At 40.9% G+C, this 17465-nt stretch overlaps 2 protein-coding genes across 3 annotated transcripts; one reads left to right on the plus strand and one right to left on the minus strand.

Annotated features, from left to right (window-relative positions):
* Positions 1–61: 61 nt before the first annotated feature.
* On the plus strand, positions 62–13278 carry dnmt1 (DNA methyltransferase 1). Its single transcript, XM_022739443.1, has 34 exons — positions 62–232; positions 709–745; positions 1452–1559; positions 1659–1899; positions 2025–2097; positions 2220–2304; positions 2410–2450; positions 2531–2585; positions 2706–2789; positions 2897–3006; positions 3119–3237; positions 3376–3468; positions 3572–3723; positions 4213–4400; positions 6278–6458; positions 6591–6688; positions 6931–7078; positions 7177–7292; positions 7374–7575; positions 7655–7788; positions 7900–8079; positions 8160–8384; positions 8482–8674; positions 9026–9122; positions 9259–9399; positions 9520–9802; positions 9914–10055; positions 10403–10569; positions 10679–10856; positions 10998–11193; positions 11745–11908; positions 12194–12310; positions 12808–12901; positions 13003–13278. The coding sequence occupies exons 1-34, from the start codon at positions 186–188 to the stop codon at positions 13032–13034; spliced, it is 4521 nt and encodes a 1506-aa protein (XP_022595164.1). The 5' UTR covers positions 62–185; the 3' UTR covers positions 13035–13278.
* A 1073-nt stretch (positions 13279–14351) lies between these two features.
* eif3g (eukaryotic translation initiation factor 3 subunit G) lies at positions 14352–17426 on the minus strand. 2 transcript variants are annotated; one of them, XM_022739458.1, is made up of 11 exons: positions 17329–17426; positions 17193–17239; positions 16575–16607; positions 16403–16491; positions 15944–16003; positions 15736–15840; positions 15392–15587; positions 15153–15263; positions 14918–15054; positions 14540–14646; positions 14352–14459 (listed from the first exon to the last, which is right to left on the minus strand). In XM_022739458.1, exons 1-11 carry the CDS (start codon positions 17349–17351, stop codon positions 14444–14446), a joined length of 924 nt encoding a protein of 307 aa, XP_022595179.1. In that variant the 5' UTR covers positions 17352–17426; the 3' UTR covers positions 14352–14443. The 2 variants fall into 2 exon arrangements, with proteins under 2 accessions (XP_022595179.1, XP_022595180.1); XM_022739459.1 differs by lacking the exon at positions 16575–16607.
* Between the last annotated feature and the right edge of the window lie 39 nt (positions 17427–17465).

Below are 17465 nucleotides of genomic sequence, written 5' to 3' on the forward strand. Positions count from 1 at the left end.
CCGCGCGAAAAGACGGCCCGCGCGCCCGAATTGCTTATAGCATCCATTGCAAGGTCTAGCACACACCAGGCAGTCACGGTGGAGCCGCGCTGTGGTTAACACCGGCGGGTTTTTACACGGTTTTAACGGAATTTTTAAACGCAGTTTTATCTTTCTTGTCTTACACGTTTAGCTAGCTGTTTACCATGCCAGCCAGGACTTCCCTGTCTCTGCCAAATGATGTCAGGAAAAGGTAACGTTAGTAACCTGAATGCTAATAACAGTTGATGTCCCTGTGATGTAGCGTGTCTGCAGCTTATTGTCTCAGTTCAGAAGCAGCAGCGGCAACATTAACAGCAGTGAAACCCGAAAAACGCTGTTCTGTACTTGCCCTGGTTGTCATGAGCGGGGCCACCACTACATTTTGCCTGTGCTAGCAGCTGCAGCTAGCATTAGCTCGTTGCCATTGAACAGCCAAGGCTGATGCTGCATACAGAGTTAGCCCCTTGACAACGGTTAGCCAGTTAGCATTAGCCTTTCAATGGACGGAGCAGCGTGTGAGATTTGGCGCCACTCAGGAAGTTTTGTTACCTGTGTTGCTGCTTGCTGGCTCTCAGACTGGTTATAACGCAACGTCCCTGTCAATGAATGTGCTCGTCGATGATTTGTCCTCTGTTGCACGTCAGTTAACTAACCGTAGCGTTGTTTTGACACATTCTTTGTTCACAGGCTGCAGGTGCTGGATGAGGATGGAATTTCAGACGAGGTGGGTTTTTGTCGTTTACTGCTCCTGAAAGCCTGATGTCATCGCCATAGGTGTTACTCCAGCTGCTCACTAATTGTTGTTAGCTTGGCACTCCAAAGACCATTGAACACGATGGTAGAGTTACGGTATAGTGCCACCTTAAAGAGAAGCGCCACCCTCAATTAGATTTCACTTATCTGAATAGATCAATTATACTGTGCGAGGAGGAATGAGTCTGTCAATACACTTGATAGAAAAGAGATTCACTGTACAGGTGATGCCATATAGCAACAAGTGTCGATGCTGATCCATGGATTCCCTGCATGTTTTAAAACCAATTTGGATTTAATATCTCAAACGCAATCGCTGCCCAAAATGTTGGAAAGATATCATTAGTTCAAGTCTTGATACTGTCATGTTAAGGTAAGGGTCAGCTGCAACTTGAAATGACTACCTCTGATTTCATACTTTATTGTCAGAAATATAGATTATGTGTATCATCAAGGATTTATGAAAAATTTCTTTGAACAAGTATTAACATATTTAACTATCTTCTGGTTGCAAGTAGCTTTTCTGATGCTGTTGCCAGATGCATTTAAGGGCAATAGTCAGTACAACACTAAAAAATCAAGCTATATATTGTACAGTAATAATGTTAAATATATGTCATGCATTTTCTGTACTTGCTTCCTTTTTATAAAGTTTATTTATTCAAATACTGTTTCAGGATCATGTCAAAGAGAAGCTCAAGTTAGTGCAGGACTTTCTGCATGTTGACGTTCAGGACCAGCTGACCAACCTGGAGGAAAAGATGAAAAGTGAAGAGATCTCAATGGTTAGTCAGTCTTTCAGATTTCTGAAGTATTACTAATCCCAGAAGTTTACTGCTCATGATTTCTCCTGTGATGTGATGTATGCCATGTGCTCTCCTCAGGAGGTCTACATCACTAAAGTGAAGGCCTTGCTGGGAAAAGAGCTTAACCTTGAAAACGGCTCACATGTTGATGGCGTGGAGCAGAATGGAAAGACAAATGGCTTCACAAACGGCTCCCACAAAGATGAGAACGGTGAAGATGTAACCATGGATGTACAGGAGGCAGAGGAGGCTGTCAAGTCACCAACTGCTACTAAGGGGAAGGGTGGACGCAGGAGCAAGGCAAATTCTGACACCAAAAGTAAGTTTGAGATTTCTCATTAATATTTATCATTGAACAGCTGTACTCAAAGATGTAGATGAAACACATATAAATGCTTTAAAATAATGGTGTAGGAAAATTTAATCTTGTTTTTTCTTTTGTAGAGTCTCCAGTCAGTACCAGGGTTACAAGAAACGGTGGGAAACAGTCAACCATCTTGTCAATGTTCTCTAAAGTGTGCGTATATTAATTTTTTTTTTAAATTTGTACCTGTATCTTTCTCATCCACATTTTTAGCAATTAAAAGTTTTTAAGTTACAAGTGTGTATATTCTGTTTAAAGTTAAATCTGTCTTGCAGTCAAAAGCGTAAGTCGGAAGACCTGAATGGAGAAGCTACTAATGGGCAAACTGAACCGAAGAAGGAGAAAGATGATGTTGAGGAGGTGACGCGTTTTTTCACGTACCAGTACCAGCTTTAAACATCAAGAGTTGTTGTAATTCTCAATGTCTGGTATATAACACTGCACATACTTTCAAATCTGTTGTAGTCTCGGGAGGAGAAGCGTCTCAAAGTGGACTCCAATGAAAAGTAAGCCTTCTGCCCTCTGAACATTAATGATTTTGATAGTGGTCATACAAAAGACTGTACTAATACTTTATTTTATGCAGTGCTGCTCCAGAAGAATCGAAGAGTGAGGTTATTAAACCGGTTTCTGCTGCAAAGGTAATGAATTAGGTTATTTAGCACAGTGTCATGGCTGTAAACATTTTTTGTAAGCGTGACAAAGCCTGTATAACATTTGTCTTTTATTTTTCTTTTTTTTTTCTTTTTTTTCCTTTAAAGACACCACCACCCAAATGTCCAGACTGCAGACAATACTTGGATGATTCAGATCTAAAATTTTTCCAAGGGGATCCTGATAATGCGGTGAGAATCATCAAGTTCACGCTCATTCAAGCAGAGCTTTTTTGAAATGTCATTACTTGTATTGACTAGATGCATGTGAATCATGAAACAATTATTTGTGTATTCAGCTGGATGAACCAGAAATGTTAACAGATGAGCGTCTCTCCTTGTTTGACTCAAATGAGGATGGATTTGAGAGCTATGAGGATCTGCCACAGCACAAGATTACAAACTTCAGGTAAGGGATTGTTGGCCTAGTTTAGAGGAACAAATGTGTCCTTTCTAATTGCATTTTGTTACATGCTTGCCTGAGGTTTTTGTCAGTTATAGTATTAACACTTGTCTTCCAGTGTGTATGACAAGCGTGGTCACCTCTGTCCATTTGACTCTGGACTGATTGAGAAGAATGTAGAGCTCTACTTCAGCTGTGTTGTCAAACCTATCTATGATGACAACCCTTGCATGGATGGTATGAAAAACACTTAAAGAATCAAAACTTGTTGTTTGTTTTTTATAAATAATTTCTGCCTGATCATAATAAATTTTCTTTAACCTCTACAGCAGCGCACATTTACCTCTGTTTGTTTTTGTTTTTTTTTTAATCCAGGTGGTGTTCCTGCAAAGAAGCTTGGACCCATCAATGCCTGGTGGATCACTGGTTTTGATGGTGGAGAAAAAGCTCTAATTGGTTTCACTACAGGTAGTGAAGTTTTTATTTTTTTATTTTCTGCTCTTCATTTAAATGCACCTTTCCCTCTTAGCACGATGTTCTAATCGCTGATATCAATGTCTTCATTATCCAGCGTTCGCTGATTACATCCTAATGCAGCCGAGTGAGGAGTATGCGGCCATCTTTGCACTGATGCAAGAGAAGATCTATATGAGCAAAATAGTGGTGGAATTCCTCCAGAAAAATCCTGATGCTACTTATGAGGACCTTCTCAACAAGATTGAGGTGAGGACTTATGTAAATAGAACGAGCACAGCGTTTTTGTTTTTTGATAACAGCTCATTGCTACGATGCCTTTAATCTGCGCCATCCAGATGTGTTCATATTATTTAAGAAATTGGATTTGGCTGCACTTCTTAAACAAAAATTTATAGACATTTGATTTTGGACATTTCACATTAGGGATTAACATACTGATAGTCGTTTTCAGAATATTATGTAGAGAAGTGAAACGCAGCACTGAAACAATCAGTTTTGTGATGTATAAAATCATTTATAAAAGGTTGTTTTTGGTCAATTTCTCATGTAAATATCAAACATTTCCTGGTTACAGGTTTATACATATAAGTGTAGACTGATATTGTGTGATTGGTATTTCATCACTTTTGACATTTAATTATTAAATCAGAAAAATCAGTTTGCAAGAGAATGTAGCTTTTGTCACTGCAACACAATGCCTGGATATTGACCAGCTGCTCTTCCTCCTGCCCACAGACCACTGTGCCTCCTGCAGAGCTAAACTTCAACTGCTTCACTGAAGACACCTTGCTGCGCCACGCCCAGTTTGTGGTGGAGCAGGTGGAGAGCTATGATGAGGCCGGCGACTCTGATGAGCAGCCCATCATTGTTACACCCTGCATGAGAGACCTGATCAAGCTTGCAGGAGTCACTCTAGGGAAGAGGTACGGCGAAAAGATGATTAGATTATGTTTTGGTTCCCTTTTTACTGTGCAGCAGTGTCATCTGGAACTAGTCAAAGTTTTACACTCCTATTTAAACATAACATTAACTGACTTAACTAATTAACAAATAAAAGTCGTCTTGGTTTGAAAGTGAATGAGCAGACTCTTGCCCTCCAGGAAATATTGTGCTAAATACTTGAAATTTTCAGTTTGTATCATTCATACAACAGAAATCCATAGCAAGCTATCGCAGTTCAAAATGAAAACCAAGCTGAGCTGTGTCCATGCTGTATTTTTAACTTCAGTGAGAACTCTTCATTCTCAGCTTCACCAAGATTTCTAGCATCAGTTCCTTTGCAACTCAAATTCTTCAGGGTTTTGATGTTATCCCTTTTTTATTTTATTTTTTTTATTTTTTGCTTATATTCCTGTCTTTATGCTCCTCGCTCCTTGTTCTCCCTAATGTCTAACATTCCTTTGACATTTCCTAATGCAGCATGCTGCTGTACTGGTAGGTAGGCCTCGTTGTGAATGCATCCTTAGCTTGTATGGTGGTGTGTTAGTGTGAAGCATTTAGAAGCTATATGGACAAAAAGAGCATTATACCAGAGTTCACGCTAGAATTTTATTTCCAGTTTTATTCATTTTGTCTTTTATATTTTGGCTTTACATTGTGGTTTATTTTAGTTTTTATATGGCACATTTGAATTCTGGCCATTTAACACCTGGGTGTGTGGACCAGGGTCCATAAGTTATCTTGACTCAGTCACAAGTCTTTGTTCTACAAATTGAATGTCTGGTAGGATGCTAAAAAGAAATTAATAGAAAAGTTCTTTTGAAGTATTTGTATGAATATTGTCCTGTGTTTATATAAAAAAAAACCTAACTAACCCCAATCTAAGAAACTTGATTAACAATTACTGTTCAATATACAAAACTGCTTTCCTAAAGGTCAGTAATTTAAACTCTATTCTAGTACTTGTGACATTTATACAACATTTATAAGTCTGGTGGGTGGCGTTAGCCCCAAAGGTAATTGGTAGACAAGGAAGTAGTCTTTCAGTTTACTCTTTATCTTCATGCAGAAGTGTCGTCTCAAAGAAAAAAATGAAAGGTTTGAAGTTTAAGTGTCTCTTAAGAGGTTTCCTCCCCATGCCCTCAGCTTCCAATTCTGGAGGTGGGATATCCCCATGGACATGATGATTTGTGTGAACCATCAGGGTTAGAACAAAAACTATGCATCATTTATCTTGGTAAAACTCAAATACTTATGACAAATGCGGTGAAGATGTTAATGCTATTTGATAATCCTCTGATTGAAGTACATTCTTAACCTTGAGCTCAATGTATTAAGTTCTGGGCAAATTGGAGTAATACGAATTATAAAACAAAGCTAAGTAGCACCTGGGCCTCAGATTTTCCTCAGTGTCATTTAGTGATGCAAACACCCAACATTGTTTCTTTTCTCCTTCAAATAATTGACACTGAGAATTGTCTTAAGTGAAGTATAACATCAAAGCTTATTCATAACTTAAGAGGACAGGGAAAAACAACTGGGTTGCAGTTGGATGAGATCAAAGCACATTCACTAAACTGAACTAAACTCCTTTAGCTGTATCTTGTTGACTGACTGACTTATTTTCTGCAGGCCAGAATGTTTGGAAAGATCTTTATTGGCCAATTGCATCTAACGGGAACTCTGCATTGTACATCTTGTCTGTTTGGTTTTGTTTGCTTGTTTCTTTTGTTGCATGGCCTGATGCTGTGGTGTGTTGAAGGCCAGGGGCTTCATAATGCCATCGCTCCACATACCATCAGGTGTTTGTGCCAAACCAAATGGACCCCTCTTCTGAACACAATCTTTATTCTACTGACAGGAGAGCTGCGAGAAGACAGGCCATTCGTCACCCAACAAAGATTGAGAAGGACAGTAAGGGACCGACTAAAGCGACCACTACCAAGCTGGTCTACCAGATCTTTGATACCTTCTTCTCTGATCAGATAGAGCAGAATGATAAAGAGAATGCAGTCAAAAGACAGCGCTGTGGCGTCTGTGAGGTGAGTGACTCAGTGAAGCCCTGCTGTTAAAATGGTGCTCTATTTCAACAACTTATTCATCAGTGTCTGATGTGCATTTGGTTTTATTTTTCTTTTAATTCTGACCAAAATATGGTTTTTGTCCATCTTCAGGTTTGCCAATCTCCTGATTGTGGCAAGTGTACTGCTTGCAAGGACATGATCAAATTTGGAGGAAGTGGCAAAAGCAAGCAAGCCTGTAAGCAGAGAAGGTGAGTGTCTTTCCGCAGTTAGCTGCAGTCTTTAATCTGTAGCCCATGAATGCCTCTCTGAATGTCCGTTCCCAACAGATCTGTTTAGTTGCTTGATGTGTTACTTGTAGCTGAATCTTTCAAACAAGAACAAATATTTTAGCACTTAATACACTTAACATGTGTACTGTTGCAATGACATAGTACAATTACGTCTGTAGTCCTTAATTTGTCTTTCCTCTGTATATCATTCATCTGTTTAGATGCCCAAACCTTGCAGTAAAGGAGGCTGAAGATGATGAGAACATTGAAGAGGAAGATGTTCCAGTGGAGAAGGCCAAAAAGCTTGCTCATGCTAAGAGGAAGAAGCAGACCCAGTGCAAACTGACATGGATCGGAGAACCTGTTCAGGTATTTGTCTACCTCTTGGTTGTTAGAACAGTTTTTCTGTCAAGCGTGAGACTCCAGCAGTGAGTGTATAAAGTATATCTGTCTCCTACCTCCTTCAGACTGAAGGAAAGAAGCAGTACTACAGGAAGGTCTCTCTGAATGATGAAGTGCTAGAGGTGGGAGACTGTGTCTCAGTTTCATCAGAAGATCCATCCACTCCTCTGTATCTGGCAAGGTGTGACATTTTTAGAAAGACACTCCTTGATAACATTTAGTTTGTGGCTGTGTATAAACCTGATGATGTACTCCTTCTCAGGATCACATCACTGTGGGAGGACATCAATGGAAAGATGTTCCATGCCCATTGGTTCCTTCGTGGGATTCACACAGTGCTGGGAGAATCCTCTGATCCACTGGAGCTCGTCATTGTGGATGAGTGTGAAGACATGCTGCTCAATTATGTCCAAGGCAAAGTGAACGTCACATACAAGCCCCCATCTAACAACTGGTTTATGGAGGTACGTTCACTTGACAGCAGGTTCATTTGCATTTCAGTATTAACTTTTCTTGATGCCATGGTTACTTTTTGTATTTTAGGGTGGCATGGATGTTGACATCAAGGTGATTGAAGATGACGGGAAGAGTTTTTTCTATCAGTTCTGGTACGACACAGAGTTTGCCCGCTTTGAGATGCCTCCCACGACCACTCCATCAGAGGACTGCAAGTTCAAGTGAGCACCATCCACACATGTATTTGTTTTGAACGTATGATCTTTTCTTTGTTTCTTTCTGTTATATTAACCTTGTGGATATGCTCTTTTTTTTTTTTTCTTTTCTTTCAGGTTCTGTGGCAGCTGTAATAGGACTAAAGAAAGGGAGGAACAGGAAATTCCTCGTGCATTTGAGCCCATGGAGAATGAAGACAACGACTCCAAGGCTCTGTATGCTCTGGCCTGCTTTAAAGGGGAGCAGTTCAGGGTGGGAGATGGCGTCTATTTGCTTCCTGAGGCTTTTAATTTCAGGTGTGAAGTAATTCAAAATTTGAACTTGTACATTGATGAAAATGTATACGAGACTGACTGCCTCTGTTCTCGGCTCTCAGTGTGAAGCCAGCTAGTCCGGTGAAGCGCTCCCATAGGAAAGAGGATGTGGATGAGGAGTTGTATCCAGAGTATTACAGGAAGTCCTCGGACTACATTAAGGGGTCCAACCTGGACGCTCCTGAGCCGTTCCGCATCGGGCGTATCAAGGAGATCTTCTGTCACAGACGCAGCAATGGGAAACCTGACGTGTCAGAGGTCAAATTACGACTTTACAAGTTCTACAGGTAAAAGGAATTTAAGTTAAATTGGTTGTTTTTCAGTGTGTAGTTTGTAACAACAAATGATTGCTCAGACTTTAGTGACCTTTGTCCTATCTCCCAGGCCTGAGAACACTCACAAAGGCGTCAAAGCAAGTTACCACACAGATATCAATCAGCTGTACTGGAGTGATGAGGAAGTGAGTGTCAGCATGACTGAGGTGCTTGGCCGCTGTCAAGTTGAATATGGAGAAGACCTGAATGAGTCAGTCCAGGACTATTCCAGTGGTGGACCTGACCGCTTCTATTTCCTGGAGGTACAGTTTGATAAATTACTCTGCAGTAATGTCAGAAATGGCTATTGTTTATTTGATCAGCAAAATAGCAAATATTAAACCAGCTACCCCACTGCTAAAATGTTAGCATTATATAAAACAGATCATAACACTGCATAAGCAAAGCCACTGTAAATGCTGCAAACTTGTCTAATGTGAAAAATGTGATTCTATGGTGATAATGTGCAAAGCAAGAGTATCAAAAGATTAAATGTTGAGCTGAATTGGAAAGACTGTAGAAAATTAGGAAATACAATGTCAATACTTGCATACAACATGTGAATCTTCAATGCAGTGTTTACATTCATTCTTATTCACATTCCTCTCACACAGGCCTATAATGCAAAATCAAAAAGCTTTGAGGACCCTCCAAATCACGCCCGCTCGGCTGCTCACAAAGGCAAAGGAAAGGGCAAAGGGAAAGGGAAAGGTAAAAAATCAGACATAAAAACAGATTTTTTTTTTATTATTTTTTATTTATTCATTTTTTTTTATTATTATTTTTTTATGTAAATTTTTTTGGCTCACTGAAATCCTAATCCAATGATCCTGTTATCCTCTACAAGGTAAGGGCAAAGGAAAGGCATCAGCTGCACAGGAGCCACAGGACACGCAGAATGAACCACAGGCACCTAAAGTGTCTAAGTATCGCACGCTGGATGTTTTCTCTGGCTGTGGTGGACTTTCTGAAGGCTTCCACCAGGCTGGTAAATGATTATTTTTTTATTTACTTCTTGCCATTCCTGAAATATGATCTCTGATCTGCAAATATTGCACAGAACATTTTTCAATACAGTGATGAAAGCATGAATGCTGGTTACTTTTAGGTATCTCTGAGACTCTGTGGGCCATTGAGATGTGGGAGCCTGCAGCACAGGCCTTTAGGCTCAATAACCCCGGCACCACAGTGTTCACTGAGGACTGCAACGTCTTGCTGAAGTTGGTGATGTCTGGAGAGAAGACGAACTCTCTTGGCCAGAAGCTGCCTCAGAAGGGTGATGTGGAGATGCTGTGTGGTGGACCTCCTTGTCAAGGGTTCAGTGGGATGAACCGCTTCAACTCTCGCACTTATTCCAAATTCAAGAACTCACTTGTGGTCTCCTATCTCAGGTCAGTGTCTGTTTCATCTTGACTCTTCGATTAAATGAAGTTTTCCTCCTTTTTTATAGACCACACATTCCTTCATTACACATTTTAAGATATTATTATTTTCCTTTGCAGTTACTGTGACTACTACAGACCAAAGTTTTTCCTGCTTGAGAATGTGAGGAACTTCGTGTCATTCAAAAACTCCATGGTCCTAAAGCTGACTCTACGCTGTCTTGTGCGCATGGGCTACCAGTGTACTTTTGGTGTCCTTCAGGTGGGTTTAACTACACTGACTATTGTATTTGTACTCAGGGCTGAAAATTGCACCTACTTGGGTGGGATCTGGGGAAATGGCATTAATCTCTGCATGTGTGAAGCTCTCCTGGTAAAGAAGGCAGCAAGTTCCTGGCAACTTTGTGTATCGGAGGATACGCATGGTTATAAAGTGTGTGTACTCTGCCCAGATCTACTAGTAGCTGTGGACACTGGTAGGGTCAGCAGCATCAAACTGAACTTTAGAAATCCAAGAATCTCACTGTCATGGTATGCACAAGGAAAAATACAGTCATCAAGTTAGCTTCACTAGACACGTAACATTCTCGGTGCTCCCCTCCTCAACAGGCTGGTCAGTACGGTGTTGCCCAGACCCGTCGCAGGGCCATCATCCTGGCTGCAGCCCCTGGAGAAAAGCTGCCTCGCTATCCTGAGCCTCTGCATGTGTTTGCTCCCAGAGCTTGCTCTCTGAGCGTGGCAGTGGATGAGAGGAAATATGTCAGTAATGTCACACGGTAATGTGAACTTCTTCTGTTGTCCCGTTTTTGATTTGTAATTCTACATCACAAGCGTACAAACCCCCAGTGGGATTCTCATCATACTAAATGTGCTCTCTTACAACAGAGGCAATGGAGGGATCTACAGAACCATCACTGTCCGAGACACCATGTCTGACCTGCCAGAGATTCGCAATGGTGCAGCTGCGTTGGAGATTTCCTACAACGGGGAGCCCCAGTCTTGGTTCCAGAGGCATATCAGAGGCACACAGTATCAGCCTATCCTCAGAGATCATATCTGCAAGGTGAGCTGTCCCTCACTTCCTGGTCGTAACATTAACATGATGTAGCTGTGCTGTATTGATGTAGTATCACTTCTCTTTTTTCTAAAAATAAAAAAAAAAAAAAAAAGCTTTAACAAAAATGCATGGTCTTTGTGTTCTCAGGACATGAGTGCTCTGGTTGAGGGTCGGATGCGTCACATCCCCTTGGCTCCAGGCTCCGACTGGAGGGATCTGCCTAACATTGAGGTTCGGCTGAAAGATGGCACCATGACCAAGAAACTGCGTTACACACACTCCGATAAAAAGAATGGACGCAGCAGCACTGGTGCACTCAGAGGCGTTTGCACTTGTGCAGGAGGTATGCAGGTCTAGTTTTCTACTTGAGTAATGGAAATTACAAACCTTACATTTCTAGTCTGGAGGCTGTGGTATCTTGAGGTGCTGATGTGAAGAAGTGATCACCGCTGACACGTCTTTACTTGCAATCAAAAAGAAGTTTATTTACAAGAAAGAAACAGTGTCAAAAATGCCGAATCCTGGAGCATCTCTGCCAATGTGAGATCTCCTCCTTTACCTTCTCACAAACCCCTCTATTTATCTGTCGTATCCCATCTTTGGAATGTACCCTTCTTCCAATGGGAAGAAGTCTTCACCCTAATGTTAATTCAAATCTAATATACGGGTATCTGGTCTCTGGTCTTTTGACCTTTAAGGTCAGCACAAAACCCCCACATCGTGGATGCCTTATATCGTAGGAAACAGGAAACAAATAGTTAAACAAATTTGTCCCCTAATGCACTTTCCTTAAACTTGACTTATACTAAGTAGTTCAAAATAACCTTTGACAAAGCTTTAGTTGTCACCCTTCCTTAACTTCTCTAACATCTCTAATGTTTATACATTGTATAGGGAAGCCATGCGACCCTGCAGACAGGCAGTTTAACACCCTGATCCCCTGGTGTCTGCCCCACACTGGCAACCGTCACAATCACTGGGCTGGACTGTACGGCAGATTGGAGTGGGACGGCTTCTTCAGCACGACTGTTACTAACCCTGAGCCAATGGGCAAACAGGTACATCTACTTTTTATCGAATGAGTTTAAATAAAACCAAAACCAAACCAATGTTTCAAAACTGGCACAAAAGTGCTAAGAGCCCAAAATGATCTTGCATAGAGATAAAGCTCCATTGGTTAAAAATATTCAGCTAACCCAGATTTGAAATTCATGTTATCGGATCAAATCAACTGATTTCTGGTTTGGATAGAAAAATATATACTAATAGGACTGCAATTGAATTGATGCCTTGAAGGCATGTAACAGACTTCCTGACTCTTGGATCTTGCATTTTAATTCCAGGGCCGTGTTCTGCATCCTGAGCAGCACAGGGTGGTTAGTGTGAGGGAGTGTGCACGCTCTCAGGGATTCCCCGACACCTACCGTTTCTTTGGAAACATCCTGGACAAACACAGACAGGTAAAACCTTGACTTCATTTAAAACTTAATTGAAAATCAAGAGGAGTTGGGAGGGGTTTGTTTTCTTTGGTTCCAAGTTACAGCGGGTCCTGCATTACAAAACCTATAATCTGACAGTATCAATGTTTTGTTGGCTGGAAAATAATGACCAAATATTACTGCTGACATTGGGGAAGGTGTTGATATGTTGTGTTTTTCTTTACTCTTTTGGTTCACTCCCACAATTCTTGTAGAATTGTTTTTAGCAGCAGGAGAGCCACTATCAATACCCAAATTAAATGACAGACTATATAATAACTATCAAAATGTGACATGGCAATGCTGTGTTTATAGCTGATTTCTGGCCAGAAAAATATTGCAGGATTAAACACTTTATAATATATTCCAAAATGGTTTCTCTATAAAATTGAAAAGGACATTGAAGTTGAAATGACACTTAGCATTTGTAAACTATCAACTTTGTGCTGTCACGTCATGTAATTGTTGCTGCCTCTCAGGTTGGAAATGCGGTGCCCCCTCCACTCTCCAGGGCCATCGGCCTGGAGATTAAGAAGTGTGTCATGGAGAGAATGAAGGAAGAACAAGCATCAGGTAACTAATTTGTCTCAATTTTATCTTTTTGTTTTCCCGATGGACTTTCATCATTTGAATATGCAGGAATCCTTGTACAAATGTTTTTTTTCCCTCCACAGAGAACATCAAACAGGAGAAGATGGAGGTCTGATGAGTCCCTCGTTACCTTCCCAGCAAGAATCGGTTCCACAAATCCCGATGTTGTCGGGAAATTTCTTTTAAATAAGCTGGCTTTCAACTGTCACTAAGTGGCCACCATGGACATTCTGTGCAGTACCGTTCCATGTTTTAAATGTGCTTTTAATCATGTTGTTGGGAAATGTTCACTTAATGTGGGATAAATTGTATGTAGTTTTTTATATGTAATATTTCAAATAAAGCTCTTATGAAATCGATTTTAACTTATGAATTTAATTATAATGAAACTAGGCAGTCAAGGAAGTGATGTTAATGAGGCTGGTATCCATCTCAGCCATATTCAGGCTAAATTGATGTAATCACACTAGTGTATCAGAATGCAGCTAAACATCTCACTAACCACTTTTTGTGGGACAACTGCAAATTTATAGGTAACCCAAAGTGGACTTTGTATACTAAGTCTTTCAATGTCTACTATGGCAGCTTAAATGGCTCCTATATTGTACCACTGTTTCATGTCTTCTGAATTAATGTAAACTATGATTTGAGAATATAAAGCCATACATCTTATCACTTCAGTTTGAATGTTCAGAAAAATCTACCAATGAATAGTGATAAATCAGGTTAAATTATTTATGTGCCAGGGGTTCAAAAATGCAAACTAGCACCTCAAAGTAGTTTGATCAGAATTAAATGCTCCTCTTGCATTTGTCTGAGGGGTGATGTTTGTAGCCTGAGGTGGGAGATGAGTTATATGGCTCTCTGTTACATGTGTGCAGATTACGCAGAAAGTTTAAACATTAAAAAAGCAGTATTTCTTTTTCTGTAACTTGAAAGTCACTGCCCTTCCAGAAGGAGGTGGGTGTTATCTTCTCTGCTACATTTGAATTCAGCAGCCCACTACTTCACCCTCCCCTATTGTTGCCACCATGTCCTCATGGACTTCCTTGGGTGATAAGCCCTTGAGACCGAGGTGGCGGATGAATGCATGAAGGCCGATAGTGTCCATTCTCAGATAGTGCCGACTTGTACTTTTCATTTACCCAGAACAGGAATACCACAAAAGTTACTGACTTCAAACTTTCTTCATAATCACTCATAGTTGGACTACATATGTATGTAACAAGAGCAGTATAACTCATCTACCTGAAGCTACTAACCTATCAATCAGCCATTGTGTGTAGCTCTGCTTCTGATCTGAAAGGAGTTTATACGTCTAGCTTTAAGGCATTGACTAACTTCAATAGACATTAAGAACTGAAGTTTAAGTCGGAGTAAAAGTTGTGTGAAAGTATGAAATCTCTGCCAACTACAAGGAAAATAACGGAAATTGTGATAACAATTATTCTCTTTATTAGGTAACAGCCATATTTTACCACAACAATAAAATCTGGCATCTTGGAATATATTCTGATGGATTCCTCAGTTGTTTGACGGTCTGCAAAGAGTTAAATAAGGTTAGCAGCAAGAAAAAATAACATGCTTTAACACTTTCTTGACAAAACTGAATAAACTTACTTGGCCCATTCAACATTGAGAATAAGATGATCATATCCGAATCCTGACACTCCTGCAATAGCTCTGGCTGCATCCTCCCGACGATGGAAGCTGATAAAGGCAAAGCCCTGGAGGAAAACAAAGTGAGTAGTTGATGGATGAGACAGCTGGACCCATGATGTGTTGTGTCAATGTCAATTGTAGGAAAAAAAAAAAAAAGCTACAGTCAATATATTGTCTACATCTAGTTACACTTCTGTAGGAATAGCAAATGATGCTGAAACACCTGCTTTAATAATTCATCTCTTCTTGGCTTCTTTCTTTCTTTTTTGAGTTTTTTTTTTTATGCCTTTAACATTGAATGTGTATCTCTTTTATATTGTGAAGATGTGCACTGACCTTTGACTGCCCGGTGTTCTTGTCCTTGGCCAGATAGATCCTCGAGATGGAACCAAATGGTCTGAAGAGCTCCTGCAAGTCTGTCTCACGGGTGTCCTCGGACAGGTTGGTCACACGGATGGTGGCATTGTCATCAGCTGTCAGGTGATATACAGTTGTTCATACTTTCTGCTGTACAATGATTCAAGAACAGAGTGGATGCGTACAGCCAGCAGGTAACACAACATACACCCACCTCTGCGGTTAGGCTGCATGGACTCCCCTCTTCGCGTGCCTCCATCCCTCAGGCTCGGAGGCACATACTTCCCAGTCTTGCTCTGCGCAGGCTGTGCAGGCTCTGGTTCCGCTGGTTAAAGAGAGAAAAAGCAAGCATCATTCGTCATGACAATTTAAAGAACAACAAGCTGCCAAGCATAACAGCAGACCACAGACACAAATCAGAAATTAATAATGTGAATGGTGAGCTGACGGTACCAGAGCCAGCAGGCTTGTCCTTGTCGCCGGTTGAAAGCCCAAGCTGCTCAGCCAGCTCCTTCTGCATGGGGCCCAGGGTGTCTTTGTAGGGACAGCGGGTGGTCCAATGGTCTCCTTTGCAAATACGGCAAGACACAATCTTCTGTCCTTTCAATTTATTCATGGGATCCTCATCCTGGTCTTGGGCGTTCAAGTCCTGCAAGAGGTAAGATAAGGCACTCAGTCACAAGGTAAACCCAGTAAATTACAGACAAATACCACAGTTAAAGACATAATGTGGACTGACAGCCTAGACATCACTGAACAGCAACAAAAAAAATTGTGGAAGCTCACTGGATCCTTACCTCTTTGCTGGAAATGAAAGTCATGAAGACATCATCACTGACTGTGGTGGTGGCAACATTAGGGCCTGGTGCATCAAACTCAGAGTTACCAAATTTCTTCCAGTTCTGAAATGAGGAAAAAATAAAATACATGACACCCGTCTTTATCCAGAGTTTTGTTCTTTTTCAAGTAAATGCAACTTCAACTACATTCAGCTTCAAAGCAGACCTTTCTCCTGGCCACAGCTTTTGAGGCTTTTCGTGTCTCGATCTTGAAGGTCCGCACAATCTAGAAGATAAAAAGGCAGTAAATGCATAGTTAAGTTTTATTTCACAGAGGCAAAGTGTTTTGCTTAATGTAGGCACTTACAAACCACTGTGGCACCATATAACATGCAGAAATGCCATGACCCAATACAATCTATCCTATTTTGAACTAAACCACAAAAGTCTTAAGTTTCTGAAGATATATATTGGAGTGTAAATCAACAAAGAAAAAAAGTATGATGTTTAATGGAGGTTTAGTCCTGGAAGATCAGAACACCTCTCTACCTTAATGTTGGTCTCATTGCACAGGTATATGCTCCCTAACATTTAAGATGCACCCATGAAATGCAGCTAAATACAAACAAGCACTGTTTATAGATGTAAACAGATGCAACAAATGCCTTAATAAAAGTCAAACTACCTTGAACTTCTTTCCGTCGTCATCTATTTTATATTCCGTGACTGTTTTTATATTTCCTTTGATGGTTTCCTTGGGGGACGGTAGTGTGCCTGTTAAGAAGAACATCCAGTTAAGTCAGTCACATAAGACCTAAACAAAGATATCACAAAGGCAGAGACACTGCTATTCCTACCGTATTCCTCGAGGCTTTTGTTTTGCTGGTCTGCTATACAACAAACATCCACAGAAAATGTTCAACCAAAGATGATAATGGTGACAAAAGACATTTTCCAGTATTAAATTCGAATAGATATAAGTTCATTTGGCCATTATTCCCTAAATACTCTAGGCTGGACAGGCTGTGTCTCATCTTTTGAACACATCTCCAGCTCTGAAATGCAGCCAAGTGACAATGTGTACATGTGTGACGACAGAAATATTTCAATTTCCAATTACAAACTTAGCTATGCAGCATATAACGTTAAAATCTAACTAACGCCAGTGACATAGATAACGTGTTAGCGCTAGGCTTGCTAATGCGTAGCTGTCTCTAACTGACAGCCTACGTCACTATCCAAAGGACGATCACACATTTCGTCAAGAAATCGTCAATTAATGTCAGTTATTCAAACGTCTTTAAAAGACTGAGTGTCATATACATGCCAGGCAATGTATATATTGGCTCAAATTTTACGCCCGGCAACCACGTGGACGTGGAACCCGCCTAGCCGGCCTCCTCCTCCGGGCTCCAGACTACAAGAGATGTGCTAGCGTTGGCTAACTCGGCTAACTCGGCTAACTCGCTCTTTACCTTCATCTCCTTCCTCTTCGACCTGGTCTGCCCAGCTGGGCTTGGAGCTGTGGGAGAGAGGTTGATATGCAATATTAGATCGATAAAATACTTCCAGTGTGAGCAGATATTATTAAAAGTTTCTGATAACACTCACTCGTCGTATTCGATCGACGGCATCCTTTCGGCTAGCTTAGCTTCAGGACCGCAAAGAGCGGAGCATTACGAGCCGAGCCGAGCCAACACTACACCCGCTTCCGGGAGTTTAACTTCGCAATAAAAGTACCACGTTTG

The sequence above is a fragment of the Seriola dumerili genome, unplaced genomic scaffold (genome assembly GCF_002260705.1).
Source record: "Seriola dumerili isolate Sdu_G_001 unplaced genomic scaffold, Sdu_1.0 BDQW01000044.1, whole genome shotgun sequence".
Taxonomy (NCBI): Eukaryota; Metazoa; Chordata; class Actinopteri; order Carangiformes; family Carangidae; genus Seriola; species Seriola dumerili.